This window comes from Helianthus annuus, chromosome 16, assembly GCF_002127325.2.
Source record: "Helianthus annuus cultivar XRQ/B chromosome 16, HanXRQr2.0-SUNRISE, whole genome shotgun sequence".
Taxonomy (NCBI): domain Eukaryota; kingdom Viridiplantae; phylum Streptophyta; class Magnoliopsida; order Asterales; family Asteraceae; genus Helianthus; species Helianthus annuus.
Genome location: NC_035448.2, coordinates 11410609 through 11429723, shown reverse-complemented (window position 1 = coordinate 11429723; position 19115 = coordinate 11410609). Strand labels below are relative to the sequence as shown.

At 36.8% G+C, this 19115-nt stretch overlaps 2 protein-coding genes and 1 long non-coding RNA gene across 13 annotated transcripts; 1 reads left to right on the top strand and 2 right to left on the bottom strand.

Annotated features, from left to right (window-relative positions):
• The first annotated feature begins 1033 nt into the window (after window positions 1–1033).
• On the top strand, window positions 1034–7582 carry LOC110915726 (F-box/FBD/LRR-repeat protein At1g13570). 9 transcript variants are annotated; one of them, XM_022160466.2, is made up of 5 exons: window positions 1035–1260; window positions 1486–1603; window positions 1880–2555; window positions 6864–7022; window positions 7099–7582. In XM_022160466.2, exons 3-5 carry the CDS (start codon window positions 2058–2060, stop codon window positions 7360–7362), a joined length of 921 nt encoding a protein of 306 aa, XP_022016158.1. In that variant the 5' UTR covers window positions 1035–1260; window positions 1486–1603; window positions 1880–2057; the 3' UTR covers window positions 7363–7582. The 9 variants fall into 9 exon arrangements, with proteins under 9 accessions (XP_022016157.1, XP_022016158.1, XP_035841932.1 ...); XM_035986039.1 differs by lacking the exons at window positions 6864–7022; window positions 7099–7582 and adding exons at window positions 2646–2804; window positions 2882–3283; XM_022160468.2 differs by having other exon boundaries at window positions 1078–1260; window positions 2476–2555.
• A 154-nt stretch (window positions 7583–7736) lies between these two features.
• LOC110918360 lies at window positions 7737–10026 on the bottom strand. Of its 3 annotated transcripts, none has more exons than XR_002581259.2 (3): window positions 9344–10026; window positions 8953–9073; window positions 7737–8143 (listed from the first exon to the last, which is right to left on the bottom strand). It is a non-coding gene; the product is annotated as an uncharacterized LOC110918360 (long non-coding RNA). The 3 variants fall into 3 exon arrangements; XR_002581260.2 differs by having other exon boundaries at window positions 8953–9063; XR_004884750.1 differs by having other exon boundaries at window positions 8953–10026.
• A 547-nt stretch (window positions 10027–10573) lies between these two features.
• Window positions 10574–15021, bottom strand: LOC110918361 (F-box/FBD/LRR-repeat protein At1g13570). Its single transcript, XM_022162699.2, has 6 exons — window positions 14779–15021; window positions 13060–13732; window positions 12889–12984; window positions 12640–12798; window positions 12315–12571; window positions 10574–10797 (listed from the first exon to the last, which is right to left on the bottom strand). Exons 2-6 carry the CDS (start codon window positions 13690–13692, stop codon window positions 10755–10757), a joined length of 1188 nt encoding a protein of 395 aa, XP_022018391.1. The 5' UTR covers window positions 13693–13732; window positions 14779–15021; the 3' UTR covers window positions 10574–10754.
• Window positions 15022–19115: the final 4094 nt, after the last annotated feature.

The window sequence follows — 19115 nt, the reverse complement described above, 5'->3', positions numbered from 1 at the left end:
AGACGGGTTATGTTGGGCTAACAACTGGCCCGTCGTCAAGGGGCAATAGTGGTTGCCCTCTATTGGGCTAAATGGGCGGCAGAGGGAATAGTGCCAGGCAGCTGCTGGCACTCCCCTATTGGCCCAACAAATTTACGATTTTATCCCGCTTTAAAATTACAATTTTGCCATCAGTTCAAAATTATGTTTTTGCCCCCACTTAAAATAAATTTACGCTTTGGCTCACAACTAAATATTTCAATTTTGCCCGCGGTTCAAAATTACGATTTTTCCCCGTTCAATTTACATTTTTGCCATTAGTTTTTTCCCCTTAAAATTACGATTTTGCCATCAGTTCAAAATTATGTTTTTACCCCCACTTAAAAAAAATTACGCTTTTGCTCCCAGCTAAAAATTCCAATTTTGCTCTTGGTTCAAAATTACGATTTTCGCCCGTATAAATTTATAGTTTTGTCATTAGTTTTTTTTCTCACAGCCAAGTTACGATTTTTCCCTCAACTTAAATTTAAAATTTTCCATCGTTTTTGTTTGTTTTGCTGGTGAAATTACAATTTTTCCCCGGGTGTAAAATTACAGTCATGCCGACAGCTGCCTGGCACTCCTCCGTTGGTCCATTTAATTTACGATTTTATCCCTGAATTAACATTATGATTCGCCCTCAGTTAAAAATTACGTTTTTCCCATCGTTTTAGTTTTTTTTAGCAAAACTATAAAGTTTTTTTTTAATTAGTTGACTTGATTTAATTTTTTTCGTGTCAAATAGCTGCCTAACACTGGCTCATTAGTCCTGAAAAATTATAATTTTGCCCTGAGCCAAAATTTACGGTTTTATCATCGTTTTTGTTTTTTTCCTAGCAAATTATAGTAGTCTTTTTTTAATTGATTGAAATTATTCGGACATCGCCCCACTACACAGACGGGACATCAACTAGTTTTTAACAAAACAGGAAGTTCAGAGCCGGCCCAATGAGTTTCCGACCCTTGGCATAGGCCTAGGGCCACCCAATTTAAAAGACCTTAAATTTGTTGTGGGTTTTTTTTTTTTTTTTTTTTTTTTTTGGTATACCGATTTTGAGTTTTAAAGAAAACAGCCCATGACATGAAAGGCCCCGTTTTGAGTTTTAATGCCTCACACAGATTCACCACTCGCAGATCAATCAATGAATTGAAGAACCAAAGGTCGGCGGCTGTACAATGATGGTATTGAAGAACGAACCGTCATCCGATCATGCGCCGATGAAATTGAAGAACGAATCGTCGGTAAGTAATTCACTAACGGCTCTTTTTGCTTTTTTACATCTACATATATCTTCTTCATCTTCAGTTCTTCCATTTGATTACAACAGCTGTTACAGTTCTTCAATAATCGATTACAAACAAACCATTAACCAAACTGTGTGATTACTGTCTTACTGATTAAATCAGTTCTTCGATTATATATATGTTGTTCGATCGATTCAGTTCTTGTTCTTCGATTTGTGGCAGTGGCAGAAGTTGATTAATTTGTGGCAGACGTTGATTGATTCGGGAATTAGGGCTTATTCAGTTCTTCGATTTGTGACAGTGGCAGGTGTTGATTCGATTTGTGGCAGTTTGGGCACAGGTTAGATCTGATATCCTCATTCTTCTTTCATAAGTTGCTATAGGGTTAGTAGACGGTTCTTCGATGTTAGGGTTAGTAGACGGTTGGCGTTAATTTGTAGCCGAAGGCATCACTCGGCATCAGTGAATTGTAGGATTGATTATTATCCACTTTATCTTAAATTGATTTTCACTGTAACTAGTTTTTGCAGCATTATTTAGTTTCGAAATAACAAAAAGAACAACTGAAAATGAAAACTAGAAGTATGTACAAAGCTGAACGAATGTCTTTGGATAGGCTTCCTGAGCCCGTATTAGAAACCATCCTATGTTGTTTACCGACCGAAGACGCAGCAAGGACAAGTATTCTCTCTAGGGAATGGAGGTACAAGTGGACCACTATTCCTAACCTTCGATTTACTTTGCGTAATAGAACTTTGGAGCCAACATCTGACAATTCAAGTGCAAAGAAATACATGAACATATATGATGTATACCGAGTTTTGTTGCTGCGCCAGGGTCCTATACACGAGTTCACCATTGTTATGGATGATTACTGGCAACGTTATAACTATTTTGAATTTTATCAGATAATACTTCATTTGTCGAGAAAACATACTATCAAGAAACTAACACTTGATGGACATGATGACTTAGAGTTCATTTGGTATAAGTTACCCGAATCTGTTTTTACATTGCATCACTTAACGGACCTCTGTCTTTCTACTTTTGAGATTGACCATCCATCAATATTCAAAGGTTTCGGTAGCCTTCAACGTTTAGACCTGAGTTATGTAAAGATCTCTACAAAAACTCTTCTACATCTTTTATCCAATTGTCCATCACTTAAGAACTTGAGTCTGGTAAGTACCCACTTGAACATTTGGGAACCAGGTGATAAATGCACTATGAATGAGCTACTCAAGTGTTTACCTGTGATTGAAGATCTTACTATGTCTGGTGATGTCTCTGAGGTAAAATTTATTCACCCTCATATATTATATATTGTAAGAAAAGATTTTGAACTTTTGGCTGTTAATATTTGTTTTGGTCTATGGTTCAAGTGGCTAGTTCTAGACTCGGTTCCAAAAGAGCTTCCAACCTCACTAATCCACCTCAAATACTTATGTTTGAATCAAATGTGTCTTGTTGGGCGCCACGGATCAGCTTTTCTTCTTTGTTTGATCAAATGTTCCCCGAACTTGGAGCATGCGCACCTAGAGGTGAATGATATAATTACATCACGTATTCTGTTTGTTTTGACTCTCACTAACACAAAAAATTACAAACTTTCATGTAGATGGAGTGGGGTCTAGACTTTTCGGCTGTAAAGGATGAATATTCAGATGTTTGGTTGGAGCATCTGAATGAATTAGATGTCTGTTTTGGCAGCAACGAGCTTCAGACGGAGTTTGTAAAGTTTATATTGGCTAGGTCACCTAAGCTGAAGACGGTGAGCATACTCACTGTGGTTGATCGGAAGCAAGACTCTAAGATGTTAAAAACACTCTTACGGGCCCCGCGTGCGTCCCCTGGAGTAAACATTTACACTTGGAAGTGAAAATTGCTTCAAGACCTTTATATCACTCACTCTTTTAATTTTCTTGAGAAGTAATGTTAAGAATTATGATGATAATCTAAAGTTTGTATGGCTACTTTGCTAGTTATCAGTTATTTGAGATTTGTGACTTGTTTTTAGTTATCCAGTATTGTGACCATCCCTTATCTTTATATTTTATGGTAAAGTTAATAAAATCATTAAAAATACGCATACAGCCCATTTCTTAAACCTACACCATATCCATATAATTACCTTATCCATTTCCTTAAATATAAGAATTCCTATTCATGCCTTATAATTTTATTTTATTTTTATTTTTTTTTTTTGAGTGAAAGAAAAAGAAAGAATGATAAAATTTGATTAAAAGGGTATTATTTAATTGAATAAAAATAAATATAAGGAGTCGGATGTGGGTTATTTTTTATAAATCTTGAAATTGATGAGGTAAATGTGTTTTTTAGTTAATTTATAAGGATATGGATAAGAACTCGGATATGAATGCTCTTACACTTCAAAACTATGTGTAGTAGTTAATGTTAGTGAGTGAAAAAGTGAGCTTCATGTCACTATCACGTATGCATTAAGGGTCTCATTAACTAACCCATTAAAGTCCACCCCTCTAGCTCAGTTGGTTGTTGGACCGGGTCTTTCCTTGTGAGACTCCGGTTCGATTCCCGGCAAAGGCAAATGGGTGTGACATGTGCGCTATGACGGTGAAAAACCTACCGAGGAGGGTTTGATCCTGAGCGTCACTCCGGTTTTCATCCGGCTGTTACTCCAGCAAGTAAAATGGTGTGGAGGCAGTACGATTTCCGGGGGAAAGCCTTCGACCCAAGACTGGTTAACCCAGCGCTGGCCCTGCTATCTGGGCCCACGTTCTTGGAGAGGGTCCGCAATGTACGGATGTGACAATGGTCACCATTAGAAATTCACCTTTCAAAAAAAAAAACTAACCCATTAAAGGTGTGTAATGGTATAGTTAAATCAAATACTAAAAAAACAAAATAACTCTCTCCCTGAAGTAGAAGTTGAGTAACACTGACTACACAGTCTCAACTCTCAAGTGAAGATATCCCATATAATGAAATAAGGAGTTGTTTAAGATTATTGATAGATACGGGTTGATTATCGAATGTGACAACACCGTCTGCGTCTTTTATTTTCTACCATCAAAATTAACCGAAGGTAGAAAAAAGAGGTATAAAAAATACAGGAATGAGCCCGTATTCTAAATTTTTTATAATTAAAAACTAACATACTCTTAAATACTTATATAATTACACCTTACATAATTAAAGCCTCCTCCTTTTAAATAGAGACGAGTCATCCTAAACTCACGTTCTAAGACCACTGGTAACGGGCGCTAATGAAGGTTTAGTCTAACGGTATTAAGGTGTCTAAATAGTGGTTTTCATCCTCAAGTGGTTAAGGATTCTAGTCTCATGGTAGACAATGTGTAGATTTATGAGTAGAATTAGAGGTTGTGTGAGTTAGAATACCCGGGTATCTTAATACCCAATTTCTGGGTCCGGGTAGGGTTCAGGTATTGGCCGGGTATGGTTCGGGTTCGGGTATAGGTCGGCTTTTTCGATTCAATTTTTTGGCATAAAACATATAAATATAAGGGTTAAGTTATTCTACAAATACTCCTAATTGTAAGAAGTGTAAGAAAGATTTATAGAGTGACAAGTGTCCAATAACCTAAAACCTAAACCCACTACACCACCACCCCAAACCTAAACACCCACCCCCACCCCACCACCCAAAAACCTAAACCTCCCACCCCCACCCAAAAACCTACACCCCCCCACACCCTCCCCACACCCCCCCCACACCCCCCCCCTCTCGACATAAAAAATGGGGGTGGGTCGTGAGGTGGGGGTTTAGGTTTTTGGGTGGTGGTGGGTATTTAGTTTTTTTTTTTTTTTTTTTTTTGTAGTGGGTTTTTTAGAAGCTTTTGTACTCTTCTTACAATAAGGAGCCTTTGTATTTGATCATAATCCATAAATATAATGGAAACATTATTTATACATATTGTATGCCTTGAAATCTGTCAAAAAAAGCTTCACACAAGCTCTAAACGTTCAAAAAAAATGTTGTACACAACGCATCTGGGTATTACGAAAACCCGGTTATGGGTATTACAAAAACCCGGGTACAAACCGGGTATGAAAAAACCTGGGTACGGGTATTGAACAAAATATGCAAACCCAGTCCCTACCCTACAGATAGATTCGAGTTTAAAAAAACCCAGTTTTCTAATACCCGATTTCCGATTATTTTTACGGGTTCGGGTTTTTTTTGCACCTCTAGGGTTGATGGTCAAAATCTCATTTTACAGTTTCTATGTGAATTGTGAACATGCCAAGGCCCAAAATATATAAACCCAATACTAGACCCAAATAAAACATCTTGTGGATTTGTATAATTATCATTCTTATGGCATGTTGGGCCCACTCTTCTGAGGATCAGAGTTCTTTCTCGCTAGCAAGGGAACTGCTAGTAACCACCGTCTCCGATGGCGTTTAGTTTCTTTTGATTTCTTCGACATCCGCCGTTACGGTTAGTATAACTCATCATTTGATAATCATTTCTGTTATGTCTGCTAATAAGTTAACCGTATTCTGGTATAGGGTTCCTCAGATAATCAATTTACTATAACTATGATTGAGTATAACAAAATCGTTTAATCATTACATACAAAACCCAATTAAGAAGCATAGCCACAATGATATGTCTACTCTTTCTTTGAGTGTTGTATTTGGTTTATTATCATTTTATCTTAAGAGTTTACTGTCATTTTCGTCCAACTATACTATGGTAGTCCATACCAAATTTCAATGGGGTCTGTCCAACTATTAGTCCGGGCCAAATTTCAAATTTGTATCATTTTCGTCCCTGACATTCTTAAAATATGCCAGTTCTGTTCAAAAACTTAACGGTCGTTAACTTTGACTGTTAAATGAGGGGTAAAAGGGTAATATTCCACCTTATGCCATTTCCGTCCCTGTGTGTCAGGGACGTAAATGACAGTTAACTCTAAAAGGGCTAATATTACCGTTTTACCCCTCATTCAACGGTCAAAGTTAACGACCGGTAACTTTTTGGACGGAACAAGCATGTTTTAAGAATTTCAGATACGGAAATGGTACAAATTTAAAATTTGGCCTAGACTGGCATAATTGGACAAACTACACGACGAAATCAGCAGTCAACTCTTTATCTTAAATTGATTTCAGAGTAACTAGTTTATTTTGCAGCATTATTTAGAATAACTGAAGATGAAAACTAGAAGTATGTACAATGCTGAACGATTGTCTGTAGATAGAATCAGCACGCTTCCTCAACCCATTTTAGAATCCATCCTATCTCTTTTACCAACCGAAGAGGCTGCAAGGACGAGTATTCTCTCAAGGGAATGGAGGTACAAGTGGACCACTATTCCTAACCTTCGGTTTGAATTGCGTAATACAACTTCCGAGCTAACATCTGACATAGCAAGTGAAACGAAATACGAGCTAATATCGTAACGTGTTGCAGTATATTTGGGAACCAGGCGATACATGCACTATTAGTGAGCTACTCAAGTGTTTGCCTGTGATTGAAGATCTTACTATGTCTGGTGATGTCTCTGAGGTAATATTTATTCACCATCATATATTGTTGAAAGAATAGTTTTGAACTTTTGGTTGTTAATTTTTGTTTTGGCGTATGGTTCAAGTGGCTAGTTCTAGACTCGGTTCCGCAAGAGCTTCCAATCTCACTAATCCACCTCAAATACTTATGTTTGAGTCAAAGGTGTCTTGTTGAGCGCTACGGATCATCTCTTCTTCTTTGTTTGCTCAAATGTTCCCCGAACTTGGAGAGAATGTACTTAGAGGTGAATTTTATAATTATATCTTGTATTTTGTTTGTTTGATTCTCACTGACACAAAAAAATGCAAACCTTCATGTAGATGGAGAACGATCTTGAATTCTCCGCTGTAAAGGATGAAGAATATTCAGATGTTTGGTTGGAGCGTCTGAATGATTTGCAGATTTATTTTTGCACCGACTCGCTTGAGACAGAGTTTGTAAAGTTTATCTTGGCGAGGTCACCTAAGCTGAAGAAGGTGACCATACTCACTCACTTGGTAGATTGGAAGCGAAAGTCAAAGATGTTGAAAACGCTCTTACGAGCGCCATGCGCTTCTGAGGGAGTAATTATTTACCACCGTTAAGTACGAATTGATTCAAGACCTTTTTGATTTTCGTTGGATTTTGGATGATGAACCTCGAATTATAATATTAATTATGTAATGTTTGTTTCAAGACCTATCAAGTAAAGGGAGCCGTTTGGGATCATTGATAGGTACGAGTCAATTGTAAAATGTGAAAGAGAGATACCAAAATTGGAGGAACAAAACCCCAGTTCTAATTTAATCCCCAATTTGACTTTAAGTTTTTATAATTAATTTTATTTTGATATTTTACTATGAATTTATAAAGATCACCAACAGCAGCATCAGCCACCCCACTTATAATATTCATCTGACCCATGCACTGTAGAATAATTTTGACCCGTTTACTAAAAATGACAGGTTTGATTTCTAACTAGATGTAACACCCGCCGCGTTGCGGCCGGGTTGACATTCACATATCATAGAAGCTAAAAGATTGTCCCGTATTCGTTCGATTCGTTACGGCATCAACACTCGCCAAAGTAACCAAAAGAGAAAACATCGAGTTAAAGAGTTGTATCGAGATGAATAGATACAAATTCCATTTACAAAAGGAGGTAATATAATGATATGTTAGCATAAACGGACCAACTTGTTTGCCTCAGATTTGCCGACTAATATAGCGTGGTTCAGATCTGTCTATTAGACCACCATGGCTGCATCAGAGGTTGCAAATAGAGAAACTCGCACTTTCCGTCCTCCGATCCTGCCACGCCAAGAGCCGATCGCGACTTAACTCATCATAGCCTCTTGCACCTGGATGTATATCAGCTCCGAACACCTACACATAGACATAAGTGAAATAGAGTAGAAAGAAGCGAGGCAAATACAAAATAGACACACCTGTAATGACGAAATCAAGTGATTTAGGGAAATTATAAATTTAAGAACTTATCATGCAAGAAGTCACATCAAGGTACCCTTTGATACTGACAGAAGAAGAATTTAACATGCCATGATCATACATGTATTAGATTTCACTATGTATCATAAATACAAGCAACAAAGTTTAGTCAGAAAGCAAAAAATTACAAAGAAACCTTCATTTCAAATTGCTGAAGACACACGGTTAGAAATAAACCTAACATATGTAAAGTTTGTTCAACCCCACGCAAACACTTATATGGGGGAAAAGAATTATAACAGATATAAAAAAACAATAGATATATGAAAGAGCAATTAAGAAAAAATTATAAAGTTATATGAAAGAGCAATTAAGGGGGATATGAACGATGGGTGTGTGTGATATTAGATGCAGAAAGATGGGTATTACATAAATGGTCCCTCATATTAATAATACATAGATTACATACGTAGTTCCTGACAATATGTAAGAATATTTTTGTCATTATATTCAAACTCAATCGAAAATTTAATGAAAATTTAATGAAAATTAGGCTTAATACCTCAAGTTATTACAAAATTAAAAGTTAAAACCTCAAAGAGTGACTTAAACTATTAATACCTGACCTTGTTAACAGTGTAATTAACTCTAACATTAAAGAAATAAATTGAAGATGAGATTTGAAAAGAACAAATTGGGTATCGTGAATATGTTTTTAAACTAAAAGGCTTAATTAAAGAACTTACAACTTCATCAGATCCATCTCTCTAAATAGCCTTTGGTCATGCCAATTCGCGCACTCGTCCTCGTAGCTGAACCTCGAGGCTTCTTGGCTGACCTTTCGTCGGTTCGGTTAACTTTAATCACCTCAACAATTACCAGCAGAAACCCTAACTATCAATTGTGCAGTACGGCTAAATAATATACATCATTACACACGTTTACTTCCATCTTTCATGGTTCATTTATAACACAAATTACTTCAATTGACAATAAAATACCTCAATTCGAACACGTGAAAACACATATACGCAACTAAATTTGAAAATGACGTTGATATAATCTACTATTGTAGCCTTAATTTGTTACGAAAGTGAAATCAGACACTCTAAAAAAATATAGGAAAAAAAGGCATACCTGTTAAGGATCCTCGAAATTCCCTTTAGGGCTAATTTCTTGCTCTGTTACAACGATGCAGGAATTTTGCAGATCATTTGAGATAAAAATGTTAGGGTTCGTATTTGGGGTCGGATCTTGATCGGAATCATAAGAAGCAAATGTTGGAAAATTTCGAGTAACAAAAAAGAAAATCGTACCTGAGAAGAACAAAATAAGAAAGCTGTACCTGAGAAGAAGAACGACTGTACAATGAACTCTCAATCTATGAGACGCCATCTAAAGAACTCTCAAATTAGGGTACTCATTTGTAAACGAATTTGGCTCACCGTTGCTCTGTTGGAACACTAGGCGCTACCGGTAACGTCGTCATCATCATGGTCTGCTTCGGTTTGAGTCCATGATTATCCTTAACCTCAGGTATCAACCACACCCTTAGCCGCTAGAACAGGGAGCAAAAGACAGAGATGGTGACGAAAACAGGGTGCTCGACCGTAGACGATTGCCGGATCCCCTTCCGTTGACGCTTCCTCTCTTCGATTCTCCTCTGTTTCTTCTCTCTCAATTGAATTTCTGGTCCTCTCACTCTATTGAAGAAAAGGAAGCTTGGCCAGGGCAATTCTGTAAAGGAGCGACCGTAAATGTATATAGAATTACGAATGTACCCCTCGATACTGTAGCAAGTATGTGTTATCAATTAATATATATAATAATATGATAATTTTGACCCGTTTACTAAAAGTACTAATTTTGATACGCTCACTAAAAAATAATAATTTGAATCCGTTTACTAAGAATGATATGTTTGACCCGTTTACGGAAAAACGACAATTTTGACCCGTTCACTAAACTAAAGAGTTTGACCCGTTCACTAAACTAAAGAGTTTGACCCGTTTACTAAAAATGACCAGTTTGACCCAATAACTAAAAATAATGAGTATGACTCGTGTATATTGAAGTAGCTTGTTTAAAACAATCATGTCACTTAACGATGAGTGACATTGGAGACCAAGGACTTCCTAAGTGTTGTCTTTGTGTTGAATCCCAATTGAAAAAGATAATTACTATGTTACATTACACATCAAATAAGGATTAGAAATAGTGAAATACGCCGTGATCCGAAATAGTGACATTGGAGACCAAGGACTTCCTTATGCTACATAGCAACACAAATCGACCCAGTCTTTGGGTTAAATCATTGTGTTTAGAAGCACTTTGGTAGAACAAGAGCCCTAATTGTTGACAACCGAATAATTCAATGTAGGAAAATACCCTATAAAAGATTGTAATGATAAAGTGCAACACCCCAATCCGGATAGGACTTACGTATCAATGTTACAGAATTCAGATCACAAATCTAATTCCATGAATGTATATCAAACACATGCCTAATTATAATAAAAGAGTATTAAATGTGAAATCTTGTCAAGTTCTAACACTCTTCGGTCGCAACTCTTCTCGGTGGCTTTGGAACCCTGACATAAGAAAATAGAAAAGTATATTTCAAAATTGGAGTAACAAAAACATCAAAATAGGAAATAATAAAACAAATTAACACAATAATAACAAGTCACAAATCTTAAATAACTGATACTTAGGGGCTGTTTGGCAACTTCTGAATGGTTAAGTGTTGAACGAGTAAGAGGTCTGAACCATTAAGTGCTGAATCAGTAAGAGGTCTAAACCATTAAGAGCCAGTATAATACTTAGGGGCTGTTTGGTAACCCTCTTAATGAATCATTAAGAGGTGGACCTCTTATTCGGACAGAGGTGGGGCTGTTTGGTTATGCCTCTTAATGGGAAACCTCTTAATGATTCAGTGCTGAATCATTCAGATCTATTAACATGCTGAATGAAAAAAAGACCTTAGTTGCCCCCCTTTCACCTCTGATGCACAAGAAACCCTAAAGCTCTCAAAACCTCCGCCCCCACCTCGTCTTCTCACCACCTCCCGCCGCACTCCTCTCCGCGTCTCCGACCGCCGCCCTCAGCCCTCAGCCTCTGACCGCCGCCCTCAGCCTCCCTCTCCTCCTCCGACCGCCGCCCTCAGCCTCCCTCTCCTGCCGACGCCGCCCTCAGCCTCCCTCTCCTGCCGACGCCGCCCTCAGCCTCCCTCTCCACCCAGGTTCGTTTTACCTTGGTTTTTTTTTTTTTTTTTTTTTTTTTTTTTTGTATTAAACTGATTTTCATTTATATTAGATGTGTTTATTTTTCTGATTATTATGATTTGGTTTGTATTATGATGAACACTTTCAGATGTGTATTATGATGTATTATTATGATTATTAAACTGATTTTAATTTATATTAGATGTGTTTATTTTTTTTTTTTTTGTATTAAACCGTAGTTACTCATTATTATGATTTGGTTATGGTTTGTTTTTTTATGGATTTGTTTAATTTTCTGGATTTGTTCAATTCTTGATGATATGTTTATGGATTTGCCCCAATATCGAACTAGGCCCTTGTGTGTTTATGTGTGTGTACCCATGTTTTCTTTCTAGATATTCTAGTGAACACTTTCAGATAGTTCAGAGGGGTAAAATAGTCATTCTACATAGTCATTCAGAGATACAACCAAACAGCTCTTAATGGTTCAGCACTTACTGGTTCAGAGCCTCTTACCCATTCAGGCCTCTTACTGGTTCAGCACTTACTGGTTCAGCACTTGCCAAACAGCCCCTTAACCATTCAGAGGCAAATGTCTGACCAATTCAGATTAGAGGTTTTAACCATTCAGAGACAAATGTCTGAATATATAATGCTTAACCATTCAGAGACAAATGTCTGAACCATTCAGACATTTGTCGCGAAACAAACAGTCCGAACCATTAAGTGTTGAACCATTAAGAGGTCTGAACCATTAAGAGCCTCATTAAGAGGTAAACAAACAGCCCCTTAGCAAAGTAGCCATACAAACATTACATTATCACCATAATTCTAAAAACTACTTCTCAAGAAACTTAAAGGGTGATATGAAAAGCAATTTTCACCTCCAAGTGGTAATTCTTGCTCCCGGAGACGCGCGGGGGGCCCGTAAGAGCGTTTTTAACATCTTAGACTCTCGCTTCCGATCAACCACAGTGAGTATGCTCACCTTCTTCAGCCTAGGTGACCTTGCCAATATAAACTTTACAAATTCCGTCTCAAGATCGGTGCTGCCAAAACAGATACCCAATACACTCAGATGCTCCAACCAAAAGTCTGAATATTTATCCTTTATGGCGGAGAAGTCCAAATCGTACTCCATCTACATGAAGGTTTGTATTTTTTGTGTCAGTGAGAATCAAACAAACAAGATATAATAATATCATTCACCTCTAGGTGCATTCTCTCCACGTTCGGGGAACATTTGATCAAAGCAAGAAGAAAAGCTGATCCGAAGCTCCCAGTAAGACACATTTGATTCAAACATAATGATTTGAGGTGGATTAGTGAGGTTGGAAGCTCTTGCGGAACCGAGTCTAGAACTAGCCACTTGAACCATAGACCAAAACGAATATTAACAGCCAAAAGTTTAAAACTTTTCTTACAATATATAATATATGAGGGTGAATAAATTATTACCTCAGAGACATCACCAGACATAGTAAGATCTTCAATCACAGGTAAACACTTGAGTAGCTCATTTATAGTGCATGTATCACCTGATTCCCAAATATCCTGAAACACGTTATGATATTAAGATAAGTTTAAAAAGTCCATGACATGAGAACGTATATTCAAGTGGGTACTTACCAGACTCAAGGTCTTAAGTGATGGACAATTGGATAAAACATGTAGAAGAGTTTGTGTAGAGATTGTTACATAACTCAGGTCTAAATTTCGAAGGCCACCAAAACCATTGAATACCGATGGATGGTCAATATCAAAAGTAGAAAGATAGAGGTCCGTTAAGTGATGCAATGTGAAAATAGATTCGGGTAACTTATACCAAACGTTGTCTTCTGTGTCATCACGTCCATTAAGTGCTAGTACCTTGACAGGATGGTTCCTCGACAAATGAAGTATTATCTGATCAAGTTCAAAATAGTCGTAATGTTCCCGGTAATCATCTTCAATAACAAGGGTAAGCTGGTGTATTGGACCCTGGTGTAGCAACAAAACCCGGTATACATCATACATGTCCATGTATTTCATTTCACTTTCTATGTCAGGTGTTAGCTCTAGCTCGGAAGTGCTTGCATGCAATTCAAACCGAAGGTTAGGAATGTTGGTCCACTTGTACCTCCATTCCCTTGAAAGAATACTAGTCCTTGCAGCCTCTTCGGTTGGTAAAAGAGATAGGATGGTTTCTAATATGGGTTGAGGAAGTGTGCTGATTCTATCCACAGACAATCGTTCAGCTTTGTACATACTTCTAGTTTTCATCTTCACTTGTTCTTTTTGTTTGGACTAATACCAAGTAATGCTGCCAAAAGCTCATTAAAGCAAAGATCAATTAAAGTTAAAGTGATAATAAGTCAAATACAACAATTCGTGATCCGTTCGGCAAGAAGTTCGTTTCTGTCCGTTCGTTTATTAAACAAACAAACATGAACAAGAAATTCCATTCGTTTAGTTAAATGAATGGACATAACAGAGGCTGCGTTTGTTAATTTATGTTCGTGAGCGTTCGGTAACGTGTTCATTTGTGTTCGGTAATTCATTAGCGTTTGTAGTTTTTATATTTTATTGAGTTAATTGCCCGGATGGTCCCTGTGGTTTCATATTTTTTCACGTTTAGTCCCCATCTTTTGAAAATAACATGTATGCTCCCTATGGTTTGTCATTTTGTTACTCGGATGGTCCCCAAACATTACTCTGGGGACTATCCGAGTAACAAAATGACAAACCATAGGGAGCATACCTGCTTTTTTCAAACAAACTGACATCTACTCAGGGACTATCCGAGTAACAAAATGACAAACCATAGGGAGCATACCTGCTACTTTCAAAATGTGGGGACTAAACGTGAAAAAACATGAAACCACAGGGATCATCCGAGCAATTAACTCTATTTTATTTAAATACTTCAAAATTCCGACAAATAAAATATTTAATAAGAGTCTGTGTATTATATATTATGTTCATAAACGCTTGTTTGTGTTCGTTTGTTTCCATTTGTGTTCATGAACATTTTTGTGCTCATTTGTGTTCATCCACTTTCGTTTTTGTTCGTTGCCTAAAATTAACAAACAAACACAAACAAACACACAACAAGTTCATTTCCTTGACAAAGAACATAAATTCGGTAAGTGTTCGTGAACACATATATTTCTTAACAAACGAAGTTGGTTCGTTTGCAGCCCTAATTGGGGCTACGCTTCTTACTTGGGTTTTCCATGTGAAGCTTGAACCATTTTGTTATAAATGATGAGTTATAAATTTTAGGTTTTCTTAAAATAATATAAATTTCAAAAGAAACAATTACACCATCAAAATACATTTGAAAATAGAAATTAATAGTGATGTTACCAGAGCAGAGCAGTTCAATCGTTGATGTGTTTAACGAGGACTCTGTGCTCTAACCCTAACGGCGCCGTTAACCATATGAATCAGATGTCGAAGAAATTAAAAGAAACAGAACGCCGTTGGAGGTAAACGGAAGGAAAACAAGCCTGTGTGTGGAGGGTGAAGATTGTAACGCTGATGTTTCCGATCGAGACGGTGGTTACGCTGTTCCGATAAAAAAAAACCCTGTTTGGGTCTTATTGGGTTCATATATGTATTTTTCTTTTTAGAGTATTTAAGTTTTGGTGGTTTTGTTTAGCTTAGTATTAGGGGTGAGCAAGAAAATCGAAATAACCGAATCGTAACCGAATAACCGAAATAACTGAACCGAAAAAACCGAACCGAAATAAAAACCGACGGTTCAGTTTTCGGATTTTTAATAACCGAAAATTTCGGTTCGGTTTTCGGATAAACTTTTTCAATAACCGAAAAAAACCGAACCGAACCGATAAGTTACAATCCATATATTTTTATGTTTAAGTTTAAATTGTTTAAGTGTTTAACCCAATGCTAGTAGAAAATGTTAATTTTATTCTTGAATGTTAAGTGTTTATAATAAAAACATTATAACTGAAATGATTTATTATTACCTATAAGATATAACAAAATTTAATATAAAAATCAAATTTAATAAAAACTTTGAAGAAACATAAAAATAGATTAGAAGGTTAGGTGTATGTAAACAATATTAACTAAAGAGATTGACTATAATAACTTAAATGTAAACATATAAAAAGATTGTTATAATATAAATTTTATTTTTTATTTTTTGAATGTCACATAATTTTGTTCCAAAAACCGAAATAACCGAAAAACCGAACCGATGTAAAAACCGAAAAACCGAAACCGAAAAAAACCGAAACCGAACGGTTTTTAAAACCCGAAAACCGACATTTCGGTTTCGGTTTTGATTTTACCCAAAAACCGAACCGAACCGAACCGTGCACACCCCTACGTAGTATAAATTCAAAATTTTTAATTATATGAGTGCTTGTATATTAACTACTTATTGCCCCTCGTACACGTTACGAGGCACAAAGCCGAATATTTCTCCCTCATAATATGTACATCTATGTTTCGGTTACTCGTACATACTACTCATGACGCATCCTCAAACAAAAATTTATATACTCTTAAAGAAGAAGGTCAGTGGCTGTCACATCACAGCCACCACCTTCTTTTATATATAAAAATGTTCCGCTTTACTTAAATCAAAACTCTAATTTGGTCTGGTGGTTGGTTGTGACAAATATAAACCAAAGGTCAGTGGTTCGGCTTCGTTTCAACCCTTTTTTTCTTTAGTCATTATTCTTTTCTTCTTTCTTTTACTATTCTTTTCTTTTTTTTACTTTTTTCTTTAATCATTGTTCTTTCCTTCTTTCTTTTACTATTCTTTTTTTATTGTTGTTACGACTAACCACTTAACTTATCCAAAATATAATTTTTTCATTCTAATCCAAAACATTAACATAACCTTATTTACGTATGGATCATGACTTACATAAGATTTTTTATTTTTTTACAATTAAATATATTTTATTATTATTTAACTTGAAGTTTTATTTTATATTTAGGTTTTCTACTTTATATTTTTTTAAGGGGAATTGGCCTGTAATAATCCCACCTAAACCTTATTGGCCATTAATAATCCCATCTCAGAATATTCCCCCCACCAGTCCTACCTTTCACATATTTTTCCTACAATGGTCCCCCGTTAAAAAAACTTAACGGAATTAAGCTTTTTTCCAAATTACAAACAATTTTTTAGGGCTTTTGATCAGAACGATGATACGAGTCCATTGATGTAAAACTTACTTCGAAATGATGCTCCAAGTGACTTGATTTTGGTTAATTGGAAATTTAAACACCCGAATTGAAGCGTCGTTTTCATCATTTGGAGCACTGTTTCAAAACAAGTTTTACATCAATGGACTCGTATCGTCATTCTAATCAAAAGCCCTAAAAATCTGTTTGTAATTTGGAAAAAAAGATTAACTCTGTTAAGTTTCTTTAACGGGGGACTATTGTAGGAAAAATAGGTGAAATGTGGGACTGGTGGGGGGAATATTCTGAGGTGAGATTATTAATGGCCAAAAAGGTCTAGGTGGGATTATTACAGGCCAATTTCCCTTTTCTTAATATTTAACCAATATTTTTTACATCAAAATTTCATCTAACTTTACACTTACAAGTATTTGAACTCATATTACTTTTATAGCGAGTCGATCACCATACCACTAGCCCCTAAGTTATGAGTGTTTTTTTAATTATTTAACTAAATAACTTTGTAATTGATGAATATAATGTTCCTTGATATGAAGATACATCAAATTTTAAAAGATAACGAACCGAACACGTGTTGATTTAGTTGCTGTAGCGATTGGTGGTATCGTACTGGGTACCTTACCAGTCCCGTAACAAACCGAGTCAATATCGATTAAGTTCTCAATGCATTCTCCGTCGCAATGCGCGGGTTAAATGTCACAACCCCCGGTCCCTATCTCCCGGGAACGGGCGGCCGTGAGCCAGTTTCGGTGGTATCACATTTATTTATCCAATTTGGCAGCGGAAATTTTCATCAGGACCGTAGTTAGGAAATATTTTAATCAGAGTAAACCACCATGATTTATAATATTAAACATATGGGTAAAACCCAAGTTTTCAATACACACGTTTCATAGGAATAAATCCTATTTATTGAATAAAACATCCATTTTATTATTAGGTAACTTTATTGCCACTTTTCCAAGCCTCCAGTCAGTTGGCTTCTATTTGGCTTTCACATTTTGTTACCTGAAACGCGTTTTAAAAACATTTTGTCAGTGGGAAATACTGGTGAGTGAATCCCAGTTTAATCAAGTTTAAATAAAATCATTTCACAGTGAACAGTATTGAGGGCGATCCCGCAATTACATTTGTTTCCAAGTTATATCAATTATCACCCGTTGGTACTGTCGACACCCGACTTGTGGAAATGTTACTCCTTAACCAGGTTGTAACCAATTTTGTATACAAAACCCCAATATACCCACGATAATTGTATTCTTACAAATACTCAATAACTGTCATTCGCATGAAAAAGGTATTTAAGGTTTTGTAAAAACATTTAACAAAAAGGAGATTACTCACATTGCTGTTTTAGGTTATTCTTTAGGGTTTCCTGGTGAATATCTATAATTTACACAAATGCACGTGTGTTAGTATAATAACCCATTTTAACATTAGTAATACCCTCCCCGAGACGGCATTCCAACGACTACGTCGGGCAGAACCACGACAGCCGTTACGGAACCCTAGATCAATCGGGCAGCGTATCTAATACGTCTCCAGGGGTTATAATACTTACATCGTAGCAGAACCTCGCTATTTTAGGGGGTATAATGCCCGGGTATAGTAACGCCACTACAGAAATTAAGAAAGAAAGAAAGGAAATGAACGACGGAAACTGAAAGCCCGTTGCCTTCTTATATAGGGCTGTAATCGCGTCTCCACGCGGCCCGCGTAAAGAACAGGCCAACTCTTACGCGGCCCGCGTCAACCTGGGTCAACGGCGTAGCTTGGTCTGGTCACCATATAGGCTCGACACGCATCGGACACGTGGCCACACCGGGCTGTGCCAGATTTTAGGACGCTCGCGGCCCGCATAAACTTAAACGAACTTGTACGCGGCCCGCATGAACTTATGATTTTAGCGAAGTCTGGTTACACCCTTACACGGCCCGCGTTAAGTTGAGGTGAGGTCCCATGCGGCCCGCCTCAACTTAATTTTTATTGTTTTTAATTTACTATATATATATATATAATCTACTTTGGGCTCGGTTTTTCACATAGGGGGTGCATATAAAGACATATTGATATATTTTAAGATATATTAGGGTGTCAGAAATATTATGAGGATGTCGGTTTTACCGAGGGTTGTTATATCCTCCCCACCTTGTTTTAGAGCTCGTCCTCGAGATCTACTGGAACAAGTGTGGATATTTCTTTTGCATTTCTGATTCAAGTTCCCATGTGTATTCAGGTCCTCTTTTAGAGTTCCATTTCACTTTGACCAGAACTAATCTCTTATGCTTGAGATTCTTAATTTTTCTATCTTCAATCTGTAGAGGCTTCTCTACAAATTTGAGTTGTTCATTAACCTCTATATCTTTGAGAGGTACTACGAGTGATTCATCAGCTAAACACTTTTTGAGATTAGATACATGAAACACATCATGTATTCCTGCCATTTCCTCTGGCAGTTGTAGTTGATAGGCTACCGGTCCTACTCTTTCAAGAATTTGGAAAGGTCCAATATACCT